The 21,710-nt window shown below is 45.9% G+C and overlaps 1 protein-coding gene across 2 annotated transcripts; it reads left to right on the top strand.

Moving 5' to 3' along the window:
• Window positions 1–10,915: 10,915 nt before the first annotated feature.
• FUS (FUS RNA binding protein) lies at window positions 10,916–20,790 on the top strand. 2 transcript variants are annotated; one of them, XM_030871835.2, is made up of 15 exons: window positions 10,916–10,943; window positions 12,495–12,519; window positions 12,611–12,765; window positions 13,520–13,661; window positions 13,831–14,012; window positions 14,227–14,434; window positions 16,037–16,071; window positions 17,567–17,599; window positions 18,391–18,494; window positions 18,848–18,977; window positions 19,222–19,323; window positions 19,459–19,582; window positions 19,918–20,018; window positions 20,134–20,281; window positions 20,591–20,790. In XM_030871835.2, the coding sequence occupies exons 1-15, from the start codon at window positions 10,931–10,933 to the stop codon at window positions 20,628–20,630; spliced, it is 1,542 nt and encodes a 513-aa protein (XP_030727695.1). In that variant the 5' UTR covers window positions 10,916–10,930; the 3' UTR covers window positions 20,631–20,790. The 2 variants fall into 2 exon arrangements, with proteins under 2 accessions (XP_030727695.1, XP_030727694.1); XM_030871834.2 differs by having other exon boundaries at window positions 13,517–13,661.
• The last annotated feature ends 920 nt before the right edge of the window (window positions 20,791–21,710 follow it).

Genomic DNA, 21,710 nt, shown 5'->3' with positions numbered 1-21,710 from the left:
AATGTCCACGGATGTAGGACCCCCACCTCCTGCCCAGGGGGTGCGTGAGGATGGGTGTCAGCCACTGGGGGCAACACTGCTCCTCTTCACCAGTGATTGGTTCAGTTCTGACCCAGGGAAACTCTGCTGGAGCTTCTGTAAAAGACTTTCTTCCACTATTTAAAAGAAAAGTTCCAGGGACTTCCCTGGAGGCCCAGTGGTTAAGACTCTGTTCTTCCACTGTAGGGGGCATGGGTTTGATCCCTGATCAGGGAACTAAGATCCTGCATGCCCTGCTGTGTGGCCAAAAAAAAAAAAAAAACGAAAGAAAAAGAAAAATCTCTTCAAGGAGAAAGGATCCTCTTCCCATGGCAGGATTGTACTTCCTGCCCCCCTAGAGTCATGTGTGGCCAATAAGCTCTGAGTGGAAATGCCATGGTGTTGGTTCACCAACTGGCCCCATAAACAAAGGGCAAAGAGAGGTCGAAGAAAGAAGCAGACGACTCCAGACTCCAGATTGGTAGATGGCAGGTGCAGTAAGCAAGGGAACTTACATACGAGGCTTGTCTTGGGCAGCCACAGATGAGTAGATCGCCACACCTGCCAGCCAGTAGCTTACAAGTTTATATAGCGGCCTTAACTGGGTTTAGTCATGTATACTGTCCAGATGGTCTCAGCAACACCATACTCTCTCAAGGCTACCTCCTTGTAGTAGCTCCCACGGTGGGAACAATGGGCAGAGTGTACATTCCAAGGACGGGGGTGGGTGTGGGTGAGGAGCCTCCAAAAGACTGGGTCCAGCTTTCTGACATCAACTGGTGGTCGTTTCCTCTCCATGACCTCCTCCAACACATGTGCAACTACCAGGCCAGAATTTTAGTGCTGGGGCCTCCTAGCACTGGCTTTTTCCCCTTGCCCCAGTAATGAGCAATGTTTCAGCCTGGCCCCAGAATGAGAATGATGTAGAGCAGAGCCCTCAGTCAGCCCTCAGTGGACATGAAGCAAGACATAAACCTATGTGTGTTAAGCTCCTGAGATACCGGGGTTATTACCACAGCATGATAATTTAGCACAGCAGTTCTCAAAGTGAGGTCTGGGGACCTCTGTGGGCTCCCAAACCCTTTCGGAGGGTCTGCAAGATCAAAACTATTTTCATGATAATACTAAAAGGTTATTTGTTTTTTCACTCTCTGGAGTTTTCCAGAGACTACGTAACACGTGATGATGTTATCACTCCGATGGCTAACGAAATGTGTTCTTGTGTTTTAAAAAATTATCAGTTTTAATTTTCAGTATAGTAAATAGAGATAGATATAACCTACATAAAGAAAAGCTTTTGGGGGTTCCTTTCTTCTCCCTTTCTTTGTTTTCATACTTATACACATTTCCCCCAAATATTTGTTTTATGACATGTATTATTACACAAAGTATACATTTAAGTTATAGTGCTATGCAGAGCTTTAGCTTTCATTCATAGGGATGTATCCTTGCCCATCTATCTTCAAGAGTACTGATACGATTTTCAGAGGAGATGGCCAGCAGGCTGTTAAAGCAGTGTGCTGGTTCTGCTCTGCTGTTCCCTTTCGGCTCCTTCTGCAGGTTCCAACGGTGCTCCTAGCCAGCTCATCAGACACTTACGACCATAAGGTCCCTCAGCATGCCAACTGGAGTTCCTGTTGTTGGAATCTATTTTTATATTATCCCATTTATAAAATCACAGGCTCTCCTGTTACAGGAAGTTCCTTGTCATTTCTTTCCCTGTGTTGCTGGGGGGTACTTACATCATTGGTTTTTTTTTTTTGTTTTTTGGGGTTTTTTTGGCTGCACTGGGTCTTCATTGCCGGCTTCTCTCTAGCTGTGGCACTCGGGTTTAGTTGTCCCACAGCATGTGGGATCTTAGTTGCCGGATTCTTAACCACTGAACCACCAGGGAAGTCCCTCATTGTGGGTATTTAAAAATTTTTTTTAAATTAATTAATTAATTATTGGCTGTGTTGGGTCTTCATTGCTGTGCGCGGGCTTTCTCTAGTTGTGGCGAGAGGGGGCTACACTTCATTGTGGTGTGCGGAGCAGGGGCTCCAGGTGCGTGGGCTTCAGTAGCTGTGGCTGAAAGGCTCCAGAGCGCAGGCTCAGTAGTTGTGGCGCACAGGCTTAGTTGTTCCACCGCATGTGGGATCTTCCTGGACCAGGGCTCGAACCCGTGTCTCCTGCATCGGCAGGCGGATTCTTAACCACTGTGCCACCAGGGAAGCCCCCTCATTGTGTTTTATTTTACCATTTCTATGTAATGATTCTCCAGTTTTCCCACACTTTTCAACATCAGAACATGTCTCAGAACATGTTTTTTTGTGTGTGTGTGTGGTATGCGGGCCTCTCACTGTTGTGGCCTCTCCCATTGCGGAGCACAGGCTCCGGACGCGCAGGCTCAGTGGCCATGGCTCACGGGCCCAGCAGCTCCGCGGCATGTGGGATCCTCCCGGACCGGGGCACGAACCCGTGTCCCCTGCATCGGCAGGCGGACTCTCAACCACTGCGCCACCAGGGAAGCCCAGAACATGTTTTATCTTTAGGTCTGTGCTCATTTGCCCACTGGCTTTTTTTTTCTTTTTGGCCACACAGCATGGCTTGCGGGATCTTAGTTCCCCAACCAGGGATCAAACCCACGCCCCCTGCAGTGGAAGCAAGAAGTCTTAACCACTGGACCGCCAGGGAGGTTCCCCTCCGGCCTCTTTTTGAAAGATATAGTGTTTCCAGGGAACAGAGATTAAAAATTAAAGGTCTATTCCTTAGAAATTTTAGAGGCTAAAGTAAAAGTCTGAATTATTGAGAACTACTAGTTAAAGTAGGTCCTGCACAACTATTTGCTTTTTGTAATCCAGCTGACCCTTGAACATCACGGCAGGGTTAGGGGTGCTGACCTTCCACTTGTAGTTTATGGTCGGCGCTCTGTACACGTGGTTCCTCTGTATATGAGGTTTCTCCATATCCATGGTTCCAAAACCTGACGATTCAACCAACCGCAGATCGTGTAGAACTACAGTATGTATTTATTGGAAAAAAGACAAAAACCAAAAAACTGCTTGTAAGTGCACCTGCAGTTCAAACCTGTGTTGTCCAAGGGACAACTGTAATTAAAAACTTAGGCTAAAGCTGGAACAAGGGTATCCTAGATCATCCTGAGGTTTTCCTGATAAATTCCAATTACTCTGTGGTACTTGAGTATATTCAAATGCTTATTACGTTCTTTAGATAACACTGCTGAATAAGAGTTCTAGAAATGAATTCAAGATGACACAGGAAAACTCTCACCCAGAGAGTTTATTTGAACCATGATTGCAAATACTACTTGCTGTCTTGCAGCAGTAAAAGGAAGTTCTGAAATAGACAAACCCTGGTGAATTACAACCTCATAACTCCACTATAATTAGATACATTTTGATATGATTATCAGCAAATTTCCACACAATTTTGGTACTGGTTCAGAGGGTTTTTCCTATTGTCATAGAAAAAGTAGCCGATAACAATTACGTTGAGCACAGCTACATTATTTTTCCCTGTGGACAATAATAAACTATGTCTGTATCTCCAATTTTACACTCAATGGTGGTTAGGTTTCTGGATGATGGAACGATGTGTTTCTTCTACTGCAGAGAAGAAATACATCTCCACCTAAAAATTACTAAAGCCAAATTTACCCATAATGTCTTCTTATTTCAGTAAGAACCATCAGGTAAGAAAACCCCTGAGGACTTCCCTGCTGGTGCAGTGGTTAAGAATCTGCCTGCCAATGCAGGGGACATGGGTTCGAGCCCTGGTCTGGGAAGATCCCACATGCCGTGGAGCAACTAAGCCCATACACCACAAAGACTGAGCCTGTGCTCTAGAGCCTGCGAGCCACAACTACTGAGCCTGCCTGCTGCAACTACTGAAGCCCGTGTGCCTAGAGCCCGGGCTCCGCAACAAGAGAAGCCACCACATTTAGAAGCCCACGCACCGCAACAAAGAGTAGCCCCCACTCGACGCAACTAGAGAAAACCCACGCACAGCAACGAAGACCCAACACAGCCAAAAATAAATAAATTAAAATAATAAATAAATAAAAAAAGAAAACCCCTGAAATGAGAAGCAAATCTCTCAGTTTTACTATGCCATATTCTTCACACTTTTTTTTTTTTTTTTTAAGCAACACTTTCCTAAGTTGTTTCATATGAAGCTTTCACTAAAGAAAGGAGTTGCGGGACTTCCCTGGTGGTGCAGTGGTTAAGAATCCGTCTAACAACGCAGGTGACACGGACTTGAGTCCTGGTCTGGGAAGATCTCACGTGCTGCAGAGCAACTAAGCCCGTGTGCCACAACTACTGAGCTCACGCACCACAACTACTGAAGCCTGCACGCCTAGAGCCCGTGCTCCGCAACAAGAGAAGCCACCACAATGAGAAGTCCGTGCACCACAAAGAAGAGTAGCCCCTGCTCGCCGCAACTACAGAAAGCCTGCGTGTAGCAACAAAGACCCAACGCAGCCAGAAAAAAAAAAAAAAAAAAAAAAAGAGGCGCTGCTAAGTTCTCTGGTTTCTAATCAGCTAAGAGGCAGGAGCCTTAGGGCAAAATTCTTAAAAAGAAAAAAAGCCAGTCAAAACCTGTTTCGTTGAAAACAGAATTCATTGCAGTTTGGCTAGGCTCATCTTGTTGACCTACTAGATCTGAAGACATAGCTTGAAAAAATAATAGTGTAAAATATCTCACTGATTCGCTTATACTTCTTAAAATGTGGCCTAGAAAAATTAAAACTATGTAAGTGGATCTTAAGGTTCTAGATAGTTCCTTTGGACATTCATTAGAAACAATTTTTTATATGTGTAGTTTTCATTTTAGGCCCCCACAAAGAAAGTAAGGAGAACTTTTCTCTTACTTGTATCTTCCTGTCGAAATATGCAAATGAAATTGAACAAAATATATTTGGAATGTTCAGGTCTTTGCATAAACAACTCAAGCATAAAGTTTTTTCAGATTTTTTATTTATTTCTCAGGAAGCCCCTGTATTGCTACCTTTTCTCAGCCCTCCTCCTTTTTCCTTTGTCTGTAGAGCGAGAGACCCTCCCTGACAGGCAATGATGCGGAAATGCCACCAGAGCCTTTCATGTTTCATTTTCATGAACCGGGTACCAGTATTTGGGGCTGGCCAGTTCGTTCCCCTGGGACCTCTAACCCATTTGGAAATGGATGTGCCATTTTGACAGGACAGTTGTGCCCTTTGGTGTTGCCATGACCACCAAATTCCTCGCCCCATGTCCTTTCTGTCTCCTGGCTCTGCTTCCTAGAAGGTTTTCTGCCATTTTGCTCAGACCCAGTGAACTGTGTGGCCCTTTTCTAGCCAGTCCAAGCAGGTTTTCTCTTAGCACAGCCCAGTGAGCTGCCCAGTATTTACTTTCCCAGTTCTGTTTATCATGACAACTTCCCACAGAGACACAGAAACTGAGTTAACCACCAGCCCCCACAGCCAGCGGCACTTCCTGTCCTGGGCGCTGCCCAAGGAAATAATAAAGCAATTATTTCTTACTTGAAGCTGTGCATCTTGAAGGACGGGTGAGAGAGAAAAGGACATTTATTCATGCAGTTATGTTCCAGGCCCAGTTACAGGTGATTTGCAGATGGAAATATCGTTTGATATTCACCTTAGACCTACAAGGTTGCTTTCTTTTATTCTTATTTTGACTTATAGGAAGTAGCAGAATTGTCTTACACCTCAGGGCCTCTGCTTAAGTTGCTATGGGTTTTGTCCTGCAGAAAACTCGTCTCCAAGAGGCAAATTGGGGCTGCGTGAAATTCAGCTCCTGCTCTATTCGCTAAGCCTTGGGCCCTGCTTGGGCCGTATTGGCCTGGAGGAAGGGATGCCTTCCCAAGTCACACAAAGACACACTGCAGGCTAAGTGCCCAGGTCTGGCCCAAAGCCCCACTCCATCCCTCTCAAAGTTCCTGAGAAGAGGGATGTTGCCTGCTCTTCCCCATGAGCCCTGTAGGCAGGGACCCAGCCACAGTGTCTGGAGGACAGGCCCTCGGTCAAGCTGGCTCCTCCTCCTTCCTCGGTTCACGCCATTCTTGGGCTGACAGATGCCTTGCTTGTCTTGTAGACTCCCAGCTGCAAAGTCCTCACGTCTATTATAGGGAAGGCTGATCCATTCCACTGCTCACTGCAAAACTAATCAAGCTTCTTTGGTCCCACCCTACAACATCCTCTTACCACCTACTGCTATGGCACTCTGTAAGAGTCAATTTCTTTTTGGTCAATATACATTCATGGTAAAAAATTTCAAATATAAAGGAGGATCCAGGGAAAAGTGAGTTTCCTTCATACACTCAATCCCAAGTTTCTCAGACTCCTTCCCCAGAAATAACCACTGTTACTAGTTTTTTTCTTCTTCCAGAGATATTGTATGCATAAACAAACATATATATATATGTGTATATATATATATATATATATAAAGTAACTCTCCCCCCTCACTTTAAAACCTAGATAATAGCATATTACACACATATTGTCCAGTACCTTGCTCCTTCCTCCCATTAGTAATAGAGATTAGATAGTCTTTATATCTGTGCATTCAGACCCATCTCATTAAAAAAAAAATCTCATAGTGTCTACACTTAGATCTATCTAATTTTCTTAATCTCATGGTATAGCTGTATCACAGTGGTTCTCAATCTTGGGTGACTCTGTACCCCCTCCCCCTCCAGCCAGGAGACAACTTTGGTTATTACAACTGGGGGTGGTTACAAACATCCAATATGGGTAGAGGCCAGGAATGCTGCTAAATATCCTATAATACACAGAACAGTCCCCCACAGCAAAGAATTATCTGGCCTAAAATGCCAATAGTGCCGAGACCAAGAAATTTTGCTGTATAATAACTCAGTTAACCAGATCCCCTATTGATAGGCACTTAGGTGGTTTCTAATATTTTGATATATAGACAGTGCTGCATTGACAATGGTATAAATTGGAGTTCTCAGTTGCAGATGATATAATCTATTTTAGTTTAAGCAGAAAGGGATTATAAGGTGGTGACTAAGTTTTTGAGGAGGTTAAGAGTCAAGTTTGGATGCTTCCCAGCCGGTAATAGATACCAGGCTGAGGTTCCAACAACACCACAGAAAATTTCTAGTGGAAATTCCAGGGCTGTTGCCTCATGCCATTGACATTAGTGATACTAAGGATGTTATAACCTGCACAAGAGCTACCCCTGAAGGACCAAAGGCTTGGGCTGCTATGCTGGCCAGAACAGCTGAATGTACCACAAATGACTGCTGCCTCCAATCCTGCGTGATGCATCTGCTGGACAAAATTGGGCTGGAGGTGATCAAGAGACAGGCGTGGAACTCAGGAGCATCATGGCTGGACCTACACATCGGGGAGCTGAAGGCATGATGTGGATGAGATTCTCCAGAGCCAATTTTTAACTTGGAGTCTTTGCTAGGGGTCTGAGAATAGCATCGGGGGGGTCACAGATTTGGACAGAAAAGAGTACATTTAAATTTTTACTAACCTCCAATTGACACTTAGCATTTTTCTCAATCGGCTGTCTATAGGCAACAAACCACAGCAGTGTCTGGGTCTTTGACACCAACAGAAATCTCAGAAATTTTCATATCACATTGCAGCTGTTGCAGGTAACTTAAAACACTTTTTACATTCCGTTCTACTTCAAAATTCAGATTTAATGCTATCAGGTCTGTATATTTGATCATGAAGATGTTTTTAAGAAATATTTTGATAACTCTATTTTCATTTAATTGGTTTCCTTTGTATTCTTACAATGTTTGTTTTATGCATTTAAAAATATTCTAAGAAGGGATCCACAGAATTCACTAGACTCTGGCACAAAAAGAGGTTAAGAAGCTCTCATCTGGAACTAATCACAAACTCAATTGCCTCCAAGGGCCAGGTAGAGGCCTGAAAACCAGGACCTGCTTTGGTTTCTTACGTTTGAAGGGAAGAAATATTTTCCCTTGCTTTTAATTCCACTCTAAGAACAACTACGTTAAACACCTGATATAAATGGCAATTGACTCTGGCTTCCATGTCAGGAATACTAGGAAGTAATGGAGACTCTGGTCGGTTGCAAGCACATGCCTCAGCAGCTTCTTGTCCCAGCTGACCCTTGCCCTGCGGGAAAGTGGGCCCTGGATGGCCAGAGCCTCCAGTTTTCAAGAAAAGCCAGAAGTTTGGGTTTTTCTCTATTTTTAGTGTTGGCAAATGGTTAAAAAAATTAAAACCAACATGTAGGCTACAGACAACCTGTCTGTGGGCTGCATTTCACACCAGGCTGCAGTTGGGGCTTTTGAGTCTCGAGGAAGAAGCAAAGGAGGCTGAAGACAGAACTCTGGAGAGCACTGCTATCTGCAGGGCGAGCAGAGGAGGAGAATGCAGGGAAGGAGCTAAATGGACAGTGGGAAAGGGGGGAGGGCCCGGAGCAGGGATGCCAAGTAAGGAGACTTTTAAGGAGTGAGAGGCCCCCGTGTTTCGTGAGTCAGGAGAGGTTCACTGAGAGAGATAAGCCTGGAGAAACAGTCACTTGAGGATGCCTTTCACAAGTCACAGTCTGAGCCTGTTACTCCCTGCCATGCTGCTGTATGAGTGCCCTTCCCCACCCACGCCTTTGACTTTGCCATTCCATCTGCCTGTTACACCATATCCTCTGCTGCTTGGTGAACTCCTACTTATCCTGTAAGGCCTGGCTTCAATGTCACCACCTCTTTTTCCTCTTCTGCGGTTGTCTACCTGATGGATGACTTGCTCTCCCAGAAGAGTTTCCACAGTCCTTGATTCCATGTTACAGCACTTACCACATTTGATTCAAATACACTTTGGGGTTTGTGGGGTTTGTGGGTCTCACCCACATCTTGCCCACTGGCTATAAGGTCTTGTGGCTCAGGGACTGGATTTTTTTATCCTCTTCTCTCTAGGTCTGCCCCAGGCTTGGTACATATTATGCAGTGCTCAAGCGACGTTTGCTGAAGCACGGGGGTTAAGAGCCGGAACTCTGAGCCAGGCTGCCTGCGTTGGGAACCTGGCTTTGCCACTTTCTGTGTAGCCCTGGGCACAGCTTTTTACCTTTCCATGCCTTTTTGTTCATCTGTAAAAGGTAATCCTCATGTCAACATTTTATTGTGAAGAATAAGATTAAACAAGCTATACTTACAGCACTCAGAACACTGCCTGAAACTTAGTAAGCCTTATCAAAGTGTTATGTTATTATAAATATGTTATATATAAATATTATTATTATTATATGTTAGCTTTGTTATTAAATTGCTTCATCTATTTTGTACACTAATGCATCCTCAGTACCCTGGACAGTCCCTGGAACACTGTAGGTACTTAATAAATATTTGTAGAATCAATGAATGAATGAGGGGTGGACTTCCCTCTGTTTGCCCTCACTCAAGTGTCACAATGCCCTCCCAGTGGGGGTGGGGTGGGTGACAGGGTGTTCAAGGGCCATTAGGGCCTAAGTCAGGAATTTAGTAGAAGTTTGTGGGCATAGCCCACAATTATTTCTCTAGGAAAACGTGTCTAACCTACAAAGGAAGTTCTGGAACCCACATCACAGGTAAGCTGGGAAGGAAAATCCGCATGGCACATGTACCAGGAATAACCTCCTTTGTCTTGTTTTATTCGATACTTTCAAATTTCCTTCTCTAGGCAAGGCTGATTAGAGTGCAAGTTGCAAGTTAATTTGAATTTCACTTTTTGTCCTTGCTCTTATAGGGAGTGAAAAGGCTTCAGAACACTTCAAAGTGTTCGCATAACCAGCATAAGGAGTGTTTTGCAGCCACACAGACCTGGATTCAAATCAGGACCCCTGACCCTTAGGTGTTCTATAATCATGGATTGCACTCAGCCTGAGTCTCATTTTTCTTACCTGTAAAATGGAGATAGCTTTACCTTCTTCATAAGACTGTAATGGGAAAGCAATTAATTGTGCAATTTGAAATCACTTCAGCTCTATACAAATATCAGTTATTATTGGATCTCCACATTGGTTCCTCGGTAGGGTTTCAGGAGAATAAAGAGTAGCCCTTTATCAGTAAAAAGGCTGGGAAATCCCTGATCTAATCTCAGTGCTCTTTGAGATCCGGAGGGTTTGGGCTTTCCAGTCCAAGAGCTACTCAAGCCAAGCTACTCGCGGGCCAAGCCGTGAGGGTGTGGGTGGGCGATCAGTGCTTGACCAGACTGGGACCCAAGGGTCCATGCTTTCTTTCATGGCAAGTGCCACAATCTACAAACCCTGGTAAGGACTTCAGCAGACGCAAGCCTGAAAGACGATGAGTGAATACCTAGACGCAGGGAGAGGGTCGGTGTGTGTTGTCGGTGGAGGAACACTAGAGCCAGAGAGGGAGGCTGGCGCCGGAGGGAGGATGCATTTGATGCAGTGTAAGGGGAATGGAGCGCAGGAGCTCTCCATCCTGAGCGAAAGTGAGGCCCAGTGAAAGGGGCCAGCCTGAGGAATTTCGGTTCCCGCCCCTCGGCTCCCGGCTTTGACTACAGTTCCGCCCGCAACCGCCCTGGGCCCCTCGCCCCGCCCCCAGAGGGTAATAGGGCTGTACCATTATGCCATCATAGGGGTGAGGGTGAAACGTGGGCTTAGTCCTGAAAAGCAAATATAACTTCTTTGTCAGAAAAACAGAGGATTATATGTATTATTTGCAAGGTTCTTAGTTAATACGCTTCCTTTCTGCTTGCTAGGGTCCTCTATACTCCCTGAAGAGTTGCAGGAGTCGGCCACGATTCCCCCTTTCCTTTCCGCAGTTGGTGCGTTCCCCCGGCATGCGTAGGCGGGGAGGCGTACATAAACCTCGACGCAGGAGGCGGGGCTGTTCAGTCCTCGAGGCGTCGGTGCTGTGGTATTGGAATCTTGCTGATTGTCGGCCTGTGCGCGCGTGCGCGGACATGGCCTCAAACGGTATGTAAGGGCGCGAGGCGGCGGTGGCGCGCCGGCCCCGGGCCTTGTTACCTTCCAGTCGGGCTTTTGTTTTTCGGTGGGACCTGAGCGGCGATCGCGTGTAGGGTCTTCTCGCAGCACTGGCGGGAAGCAGCGGAGAGGGGTGGAAGGGGGAGGCCGATGTCGCCATCTTGTTTCGCTCCTCTGGCGCCTGGCGCGGGGCGGGAGGTCTTCCCTTCGCAGCCCCTTTCCTTGAGGTGAGGGTTGGGAGGGACACTTCTTGGAGATTGGAAACGTGAGGCATGGATGGAAATGCCCGGTCCCTGTAGCCTTTTCTCCTTCTCATTCCGAGCCTCGCGCTCGGGCCCGCTTTGTCGCAGTGCTGCATCCGGGCATTCGGAGCGCGCACGCGCTCTGCTGGCCCCTCCCCCCTTTCTGGCGGCGCGAACCCCCCCTCCCGCCTCGTGTCGGCCCTGCTTTTTGTCGCGAGACCCTTCGCTGGAGGCTCCGCGGCGCGCGTCCGGTTTGGGCCTCGCCCCCGGGGTCCCTCGGGAAGGGGCGGGACCGCCTCGTTCCCGCCTCGCTTGCCACGCGGGCGGGGGCGGAGGCTTGGGCCCGCTTAACGGCTGGGGGTGGTCCAACGGACTTGGGGACCCGGCCCGAGGCTTTTCCCGCCTAAATTTCCTCTCTCGGAGGTGGTTACTGAAAGGAACGGCCGCCAGAGGCCCCACCTTCTCCCCGTCCTTTTGCTCTTTTCTGCGGGAGGAAGCGCCTCGTTTTCTGTACCGGCGAGACGAGTGGATCTGGCCAGTGCGTCTAACATGTGGCGTTTTAAAAGCGCTTTCTCTTTCTTCGGTTCGCCGAGTCTCCCCACAGTCCCGAGGCAGGCAAGGAGGAGATAAGAAAACGCACTCGTGGGGAGCCACAGGGCTGGGGACTTGAGTACCAGTCGACTTGCCTCCCGAGGCGACCGCTCTTGATGGTGATCTCTGTTGTTTGGGATCAAAGAGCGCTCTTCTCTTGGTTAGCTAGCTTTGCATTAAAAGCTTCCGTTTCCAGTCTCCAAGATTGGGCAAAGGGTGAAGAGCGGCCTCTTTGGAGACATTCTTGTTTTTCGGATTGAGAAAGTGGAGGCTACGTTCCGAACAGTTCTGCCTCTGGCTTGAATTAAAACCTGTTCTGCTGAAGCAGCTGTGTGACTTTAGCTTGACTTTCGGTGATATCTTTGTCTTCGAGCAGGTGTGAGAAGGAAATGTGTGTAAATTTGTGCAGTTCCTGACATCGATTGAAGTTGCAGAAAATTGGAGCTGTTCACCAAGGCTCTTGCTTTTTCCAGTACTTAAGGCTTCTTGGTCTCTGTAGAAATTCGCTGTTTCTTTGCTTTTCTTTATTGTAAGAAAACTTGACTACGGTCTGCCAGATTGCTCCTCTCAACTAGGGTTTCATGTGGGAATTTATGCCTCGTTGACTTTCCTCTCTGGGGGCCCCAAAGCTAGCTTGAGTTAAGACTTTTCGCCCTAGTCTACTCTTAGGGATGGTTGAAGGTAATATAATTGTGTTTTTGTTTTTCAGACTATACTCAACAAGCAACCCAAAGGTGAGTGTCATTTCTGGGCTTCCAGAGTTTGTAAAGGGCGAGGGTGGCTAAGGTGTTTTTGTCTGAGAGCACGGTTTGTCTTTTTCTCCAGTTATGGGGCCTACCCGACCCAGCCTGGGCAGGGCTATTCCCAGCAGAGCAATCAGCCCTATGGACAGCAGAGTTACAGTGGCTACGGCCAGTCAGCAGATGCTTCAGGCTATGGCCAGAGCAGCTATGGTAGTTCTTACGGACAGACCCAGAACAGTGAGTCTCTTTTAGTGGGTCACCCCACCTCTTCCTGCTGTTTCTGAATGTTGCTTTTTTTAAAACCTAAGCAGTGCTGAAGTGTTTGCTTCAACCAGTCTATGACCCTTAAAGCACTTAAGCGTTTGAGTCCTTTCAAACAAAAATACTTAATTGGTTTGTAATTGTTTCCTGTTATTTTCTTTGACTTTTTACTTTTCTATTTATGTTGCACTTTTCCCCATTTCCCCTAAGAGTGAAAGTGAAATGGGAGGGCGGGGTGTGTGTATGGGGGAGTATTGCCTAAAGGGAGAAAACTTTTAGATACTTAAAGGGAGAAAATGGCTTCCTTGAAGATGTTTGAAGTCCGACTGCTGTATATCACATGATACACCAGGAGGTGGAATTTGCCCTGAGGTCCTGAAGTGTAAATAATATGGGGTTGTCTTATTGGTACTGCACACGTAATGGGCAGGTTAAAATGCTGTTAATTAATAGGGATCTCTTGGGCTGTGATTAGTGATGGTCCTGGAGGCTGGCTTTGGTGTGGGTGGGATGAGATTGGAACTCTGAAGTTGGTAGAAGTTGGAATATTAAGCTTTAAGGTAAAAGAAGGGTAATCTCTGACTGTGAGTTGCAAGATTTCCAAGCATCTTCTAAGAGGTTGAGTTTTCAAGTATGGGAAGCATTAGGTGGTATATAATGTTTTCTTCAACCCATTCCCTGCCTTTTCTCTTTCATCATAGTTTTTGTGACTTCCTTTTTCTTCTAGCAGGCTATGGCACACAGTCAACTCCCCAGGGATATGGCTCAACTGGTGGCTATGGCGGTAGCCAAAGTTCTCAGTCGTCTTACGGGCAGCAGTCCTCATACCCTGGCTATGGCCAGCAGCCAACTCCTAGCAGCGCCTCGGGAAGGTAAGGAGTTCTGGGGAGAGGGGAGAGGACTGAAAGATTAGGGGTGCATGAGTGAGCATGAGGACTAACGGGGGTGGCCTCTGTTGGGTACAGAGAATGGGGTGTACTGAAAGTGAAAGAAGGTTTTGGACATGCTGGCATTATGATTCTGTTTTTTCCTTTTCCCTAGTTACGGTAGCAGTTCTCAGAGCAGCAGCTATGGGCAGCCCCAGAGTGGGGGCTATGGCCAGCAGTCTGGCTATGGTGGACAGCAGCAAAGCTATGGACAGCAGCAAAGCTATAATCCCCCTCAGGGCTATGGGCAGCAGAACCAGTACAACAGCAGCAGTGGAGGTGGAGGGGGTGGTGGAGGTGAGATGTCTTCAGCTTTGTCTCATACCTGCTTTTTGTAAGGAATTGTATCCCGCTCGACCCGTTCCCTAAAAGGTTCTTAAAAATGTTGCGCTTTTGTTTCCTAGCTTCATTTTATTTTTTATTGTCATTTATCACCTGTGCAGTTGAACTGCTTTATGCCACCTCACAGTCTGTTTTGTGTTTCTTAAAGGCATCCTTTCTTTCCTGACAGGTAACTATGGCCAAGATCAGCCCTCCATGAGTAGTAGTGGTGGCGGCGGTTATGGCAATCAGGACCAGAGTGGTGGCGGCGGCTACGGGGGAGGCCAGCAGGACCGTGGGGGCCGTGGCCGGGGCGGTGGCGGTGGTTACAGCCGCAGCAGTGGTGGCTATGAACCCAGAGGTCGTGGAGGCGGCCGTGGAGGCAGAGGCGGCATGGGGTAGGTGTCTTGTGAGCCAGGGAGTAACATCACTGAGCAGTGTGAAGGGTTGCATGAATCTCCCTTGAAGCCTAGTCCCTTAGTGCATGGTTAGTCTTATTCTAGGGATTTGTGGGGGCTTTGATTTAGGAGCATTGACTGTTTCTTCTTCATCCCCATTTTATTTTTGTGAGAACTTGGGAACCTGAACTTCTACCCACACCTCTGTATAGAGATTTGAGTACTGACATTTTTATTTCTCAAGAAAAAGAAACATGGGTGTATATGGATTGGAGTCATTGATATCCTAGGCAAGAAAAATGGAAGTAAAGGCTTCTTTCTCTGCAAGGGAAACCGATGATCCCACTCCTGGTAATAGGGAAACTTGTTACTTGTTACTTGTATTCCCATGTGTCCTCTGAGGAAGTTGTAAATGGTTAACCTGACTTGAGCTTCCAGGAATTGGCTACTCTCTCTTTCTGTATTCTGTAGTCATTTGAATCCACGAGCACTCATTTGACTGACAGTAATGATTTTGTGTGTGACTTGGTTCATGGGGCTATCTGAAGTGTGCAGACCTTTTGGACAAAATACAGTATGCTTGACAGTGGTATCCCACCTATTTGCTCCACTGTCCCCCTTCCTCTGGTTACTTGTCCAACTGGACCTTCTTTCCTCCCCTTCCTGCTGAAGTTGAAGTAAAACCTTAGATTTGATGTTAAAGCACTTGTCAAATCTGTTGGTAAATATGATTTGAAGGACCCTACTCTGTCTCCCTTGAGAGGGGAGGAATGTCAGTGTGTTATTCCTTTTTGGGAAAAAGTAGGTTTTTTAAAGAGTTTGTGTATGGTAAGTATTCAGAGGTGGGTGGGGGCAATCTCAAAAACCGTACAAAATAAGGAAAACTCTGTTGTGTGCGTGTGTTTAATGCAAAACTTTAAAAAGAAAAACAACTGTTAATGTGACTGTTAACTTGCTCTGCATTTTATGTGCCACAGGTATGAAAGGTGACATTGCAAAATACTCCGCTCTTCTCACAGTGTTAGAAGGGGTGACCCCGGGGGTGGGGAGAGATCAAAAACAGCTCAGTAGTTAGGGTAGGGCTTAGCTAAGTTTGTCTCGCTTTAAGGGGAAATTGCCTTTGGTTTTGACTTTTTATGGAACAGGGTTGGGTCTGCTTGCTGCTTTCAAAGCAAAAAACCACAAAAATGTGTTCAGGGCTACCCCAGCCTGGTGTGAAATGTCTTCTGGGTAAATCGGGGGTAGGGTTTTTAAACCAACTACTGGGTTGTCATCCACTCGCGACAAGAGGAAAAAACATCTGCTACGTCGGAAGAACGACCAAGGAAAATGGGTCTTTTTTTTTTTCCAGAGGAAATAGATATATAACCTTTTAAAGCAAAATCCTTAAAAATTGTGTCTGAGAAATTGCACACGTGTGTGTGACATGCTCAAAGGTCAGACAAGGGGTGGTCAGGAAGGGGAATGTATTTTAGTAGCCATTTGTATTATCATTTTCCCAAAACACCTACCCATGTTTGGGGAATGTTGAACAAAATCAAAAACCGCCCTTTTGTAGCCGTTGGAAGCTTCATGTCCTTTCTTCTAACTTGTCTTCTCCAGCGGAAGTGACCGTGGTGGCTTCAATAAATTTGGTGGTAAGTGAACAGAGTTTCCAAAATTCCCAACTCCCAGCAATGCTTTGTCTGATTGTTCATTTGCAGATGTCTTAACGTGTTTTAAGTGTCAAAGGTTTTGGAGTGTCCAGAACCACCTCCAGAAAGGGGTGGGGTAGAATGCCACCTGCTGCCAGATGTGTGCTAACCTGGAGGCAGGCAGGGGTAAGACTCAGCAGGCATCTGGTACCAATTCGGTTTGACCCAGGTTAAATAAGAGGTGTTTAAGTAGGCCTCTGAGAGGAGTGTTGCCACACCCGGCACTTAGTGAGCACCGTAATGAGAAGCTGGAGAGTGTGCTGGGACACGTGGGGCCGACTTGGCTTTAGGACCCTTTTGATCAGTGTGTCCGAGGTTAGTGTGTGTGTGTGTGTGTGTGTGTGTGTGTGTGTGTGTAACAATCTCCAAATGTTTTAATTCTGGACGAGGGATGTGAACTTTTGCCCTGCCCTGAGGATGGTGAAGTTGGTATATATTTATATATTAAATACTGAATGGTGTCGATGCGATTCTACATACACGCATTTAAACTCAATTCAGATGGGCAAATAGAAACTAGCTCTGGGAAGGAAGGTGTGGACTACTTCCAAGAAAGGTTGGGAGTATGTGTGGCTCATGGGAAATAACCAGGTCTTAAACAGCACAAAACTGAATTCATGGAAAAATGGCAAATTTGAGAAGTCTCCCAGTAAGCCGGAACTTTTCTGGTTTGGTTAACTAACAAAAGGTTTCTTGATTTGTCTCAACATTTAAAGCCAAAGGCTTGGGTTCATGATTTAGGTGTCATTGAGTGTGGGTACAATATTTATGATGAATTCAGATAAACTTTGGTCAAAGATGGTCTCTGGAAAAAAAAGAGAGGCTGCATTATGGAAATAAGATTTCTGGTCTGTTCCCTGGGACATGCTTAAAAAATACAATAGCTGTTATGTATGATTTTTATTTTCATGTGGTTTTGGGGGAAACAAACATGGTTTTAAGAATGGTTTCTAAAGATGAAATTAAAAATTGTTCTACAAGGGATAAGTGTCTTTGGTGTTAAAGTTTGGAGAAACTGTATGGATGCATATCACATTGCTGGTGGTGAGCCCATTTCTCTCTGGGGTGAGAGAACAGGGCCAAGCTATGAGTTGGTTAACTTCAAGGGGTCTCCCTCCTGGCCCTCCCAGTCTGTGCTGAGGACATTTCCCAGCCTGAGCTGGGGGAGGCAGCATTTTCTGAAGTGTGGCGTTGTCCCTGTGGGGACTCAGGTTACATACAGGTCTTAAGAAAAGGGGCCTCTGTCTTCCCCAGACCTGCCTAGGATTTTTCTCTGGGCAGGCAACCCAGGACAGGGTTTGGAGTGAGGCTGTGAGCACTTACCTGATATTTTGCAAAAGTTTGGATTTGGTGTGAATTTTTCTCCTTGTCTTTCTCAGCCTGTTGACTAACGGCTCCTCTTTCCTTGTTTTTTTGTTTTTTTTTCATGTCACTTAAGGCCCTCGGGACCAAGGATCACGTCATGACTCTGGTAAGTCCAGAGGTGGCATGAAGGAATGGCTCAAGTGGTATCAGGACTTTTCCTGGATGTTCTTTGAAACTTAAAGGGATGTGAAGAACAGGGGTAGAGAAGAAGGAAAATGTGGGGAAGGGAGTTTAGGTGTAGCTATACTTAACAGTGATTTATAAATGAGCCATGTATCAGAAATACCTGATGTGGTGATTTCCTCTCCCAGCAATTTAGTAGGTCTGGGAGGAGCCTGAGAATTTGCATTTCTAACAAGTTTCAGGAGATGCTGATGCATCTGTGTGTGGACCATAATCCTGAACTGCTGGTTCAGTTAAAGCAGTGGCTTTTAAAAATGGGGATCGTAACCAAATTATTGAACGAAAAAGACACAGAAAGGGAAGCACTTAGTGTATTTTTTGTTTTAATTATGTTTATATACTGGATTTTAGTGTAAAATAGGTTTCTTAACTTGGGGTCTTAACGTTGACAACTGGTGTACTTATTGTGTGGTTGGGCAGTTAACTCCTGAGCCCTGGTTTCTTTAGTGAGTATCATCATGTTTCAAAGGGTAGTTGTAAAACTAAATTTAAATTTGTGAAGTGGCTGGCATATTGGTACTCAGATAATAAAATAGAAGGGATGGGGATTTCTTTTGTCTGACCTAAACCAAAGTATATTGCTTGCTTTAGAATTTTTCTTCTTTGAAAGCGAAATAGCAAGTATTAAAGTTAGGTTATTAAGAGTCACTGACTTGTTTTACCTTTGCTTGTTTCCTCTCCAAATTCATGTTTCTTTCTGCGTTTGACAAGCAGAACAGGATAATTCAGACAACAACACCATCTTCGTGCAAGGCCTGGGCGAGAATGTTACAATTGAGTCTGTAGCTGATTACTTCAAGCAGATTGGTATCATTAAGGTACTTGTGGAGCAGAGTGGGTGCTTTCTATCAGTGCTGCAGGCTTTTGGATTTCATACCTTAGTGGAAAAAAAAAAGTCTTAATGGTTGCCTGCTTAATTTGTTGAAGAAAGAACATTAGCCTTTGCCATTTTTTAAAGGGAATCACATTTTAACACAAAGGCACAATTGATAAAAAAGGGAGTGTCTAAAACTTTTGAATTTGTAGTCTATAATCTTTACTTTCATTTTTAATATTGAAGTGAGAAAGTTATAGTTGATGGCTTTAATTCAAGTTACGTGAAATAGAAAGGTATGGTTGTGATAGTGCTGTCTTCTTTAAGACTGATGTTATCTCACGTTGATTTTTTCAGACAAATAAGAAAACAGGACAGCCCATGATTAATCTGTACACAGACAGGGAAACAGGCAAACTGAAGGGAGAGGCAACAGTGTCATTTGATGACCCACCTTCTGCTAAAGCAGCTATTGATTGGTTTGATGGTATGTATGCGGAGGCTGGCAGGGGTGGGGGACAGGGTAACTAGCTTTGGGAAACGGCCTGTGTTTTGAGGATTTCTATGAGTCTTCCAACACTCCTATTTTGGCGTGGTCTTATTTTTTCTTATGTTTCATGAGATTGTAAACATTTACAAGAAGGCAGAGTCTTCTCTTGATTGTACCAAGTGTGTTTTTAGACCCACAGGTCTTAATAAAAAGTCTCTTTATACCTCCTTTATTTCTTTAGGTAAAGAATTCTCTGGGAATCCTATCAAGGTCTCATTTGCTACTCGGCGAGCAGACTTCAATCGGGGTGGTGGCAATGGTCGTGGAGGCCGAGGGCGAGGAGGTGAGGATCTACTTCTGCTGGTGTAAGAGGTGATGGGGAGAGAAGGGAGAGAGGGTGGTAAGGGTTTGCATAGGAGAGAAGGTTAGGTTAACCAGACTTGGAAGCGGAGCAGACGTATTCTTTTGTCTACACTAGGACCCATGGGCCGTGGAGGCTATGGAGGTGGTGGCAGTGGTGGTGGGGGCCGAGGAGGATTCCCCAGCGGTGGCGGTGGCGGTGGAGGACAGCAGCGAGCAGGGGACTGGAAGTGTCCTAATCCGTGAGTGAAACAACTTTAATTCTTTTCTCAGCCCTCTTACACGTGTGCCCTTTGGTACTATGGTAGAGCTTGTGTTTTTCCGACTAATAGATGTCAAAGGTACACTTTGACAGGCTTGGCCAGGAGTCACCTAGGTGAGGTAGCTCTAGTGGGAAAGGTATTGGACTGGGTTCAGTAACCTGCAGTTTTTGTCTGGCTCGCTCCTGAGAAACAAGCCTTTTTGCTTTTCCGAGGCCTCATTTTCCTCACGTATCCGTAAGGTAACTGGAGTGTTCGTAATTCTAGGTCTTGTCTTACCGCCCCCCGGCCCTGACTAATTGTCTTATTTTCCTCAGTACGTGTGAGAACATGAACTTCTCTTGGAGGAATGAATGCAACCAGTGTAAGGCCCCTAAACCAGATGGCCCAGGAGGGGGACCAGGAGGCTCTCATATGGGTAAGGAAGAGGCAGAGCTGGTGATAAGGAGTTGGGATCAAAAGGAGGCTAGAGGGAAGGTAGGAGGAATTTGGGGGATGTGATATGGGGATATATCATATTTCTTTTTTCCTAGGGGGTAACTATGGAGACGATCGTCGTGGTGGCAGAGGAGGCTATGATCGGGGCGGCTACCGAGGCCGAGGCGGGGACCGTGGGGGCTTCCGAGGGGGCCGGGGTGGTGGGGACAGAGGTGGCTTTGGCCCTGGCAAGATGGACTCCAGGTAAGTAAGACTCTAAATTGAAATGAAAGTAGAGCAGTTGAACAGAGGTCATGGGATTGCAAGGTTTTGGGACAGTGGTTTCATTTTGAGGGCTAGGTTGGAAAGCTGAGACTGTAACCATAGTGGGTAGGGAAGGAGGGAAGGAAGATTATCTGGGGGAGCTAATCTGTAGACTCCCGTGTACTCTCTATACCTATAGGGAGATATGAGCTAGTTCTTGGGCTTGGGTAGCAGGGGCAGATAGGATTTCTGGGGTGGGGTGGGTAGAGAGGTTGGTAACTCAGACCTAATGGATACTCTTTCTTGCAGGGGTGAGCACAGACAGGACCGCAGGGAGAGGCCGTATTAGCCTGGCTCCTGAAGTTCTGGAGCGGCTTTCTCCTGTACCCAGTGTTACCCTCATTATTTTGTAACCTTCCAACTCCTGATCACCCACGGGTTTTTTGTGTCGGACTATGTAATTGTAACCATATCTCTGGTTCCCATTAAAAACCATCATTTTAGTTAAATTTTCTTCCTCTTCCCCCTCTTCACTGTCCTGGAGCGTTGATGTCCAGGTCAAGAATGTGGGGAGTGTTCCTCTTTCAGATCAACCTGCCTTGTGGGAACTGGAATAATTTGTTTGTTCCCGCTTAGCAGGAACTGGAATAAAGTGTTTGATACTTGTTTCAGGGAGAAAAGGTCAAGTGTATCCTTGAAAGTAGAGATTAAACTTTTCTGTTATGGTAAAAACTAGATGAATGAAAGTGGTAAATGAGAAACATGTGGTGTGTTGGCCCAGAATTGTCCAACCATTGGAAGTTTTTCTTTTACCATGTTTATTCACATGCTGGTTTTAGTGAGTTTATTATAGTAGCTCTGTTCTTTTTTTAAGGCCTCTTGGCTCTTCTGGCACTTTTCTGAGTGGGGCTCAAACAAATTAGGTTGCTTTGGGGGTGGTATTCAAGCTTGATCGTGATTGGAGCACATAGTTATTAGCCAGTTGGGTGTTTTGAAGGAAGGAGAGTAACTGAGCACCTACTTAATGGCAGGTGTTCCGTGGCCTTGCTCACTTCATGCCCAGTGCATGGGTGATGTGGCTCTCGTTTCTCAGGAAATGGTTGACCCCAGGATGGAGTCCCTGTCTGATCACTTCATTTTCATTTCTTGGCATTTCGTTCTGAAATCATTGTTCTGAAGGGGACAGACTCCTATCCCAAACGTTGTTTGCCTAGGCCTTAAGAGGATGCTAAATTTTAGGGAAAGAGACTTGGGAAGGAGAGGAGATGGTAAAGGGGGGAAGGTTAGCTGGGAAAGTAAGGTAGAGGCAGTTCTTTATATTTCAGGGTGACCCCCTCCATTAGTTTTCCTGAAGGTGGGGCTTTGGTAGGTGTCTTTAGGGAGACAGTGGTCTAGCTGGGTCATGTTTACATCCTGCCTATACCCAGAG

The sequence above is a fragment of the Globicephala melas genome, chromosome 15 (genome assembly GCF_963455315.2).
Source record: "Globicephala melas chromosome 15, mGloMel1.2, whole genome shotgun sequence".
NCBI classification, from domain to species: domain Eukaryota; kingdom Metazoa; phylum Chordata; class Mammalia; order Artiodactyla; family Delphinidae; genus Globicephala; species Globicephala melas.
Note: the sequence above shows the minus strand (reverse complement) of the source record. Positions and strands in the feature narration are given on the sequence as shown.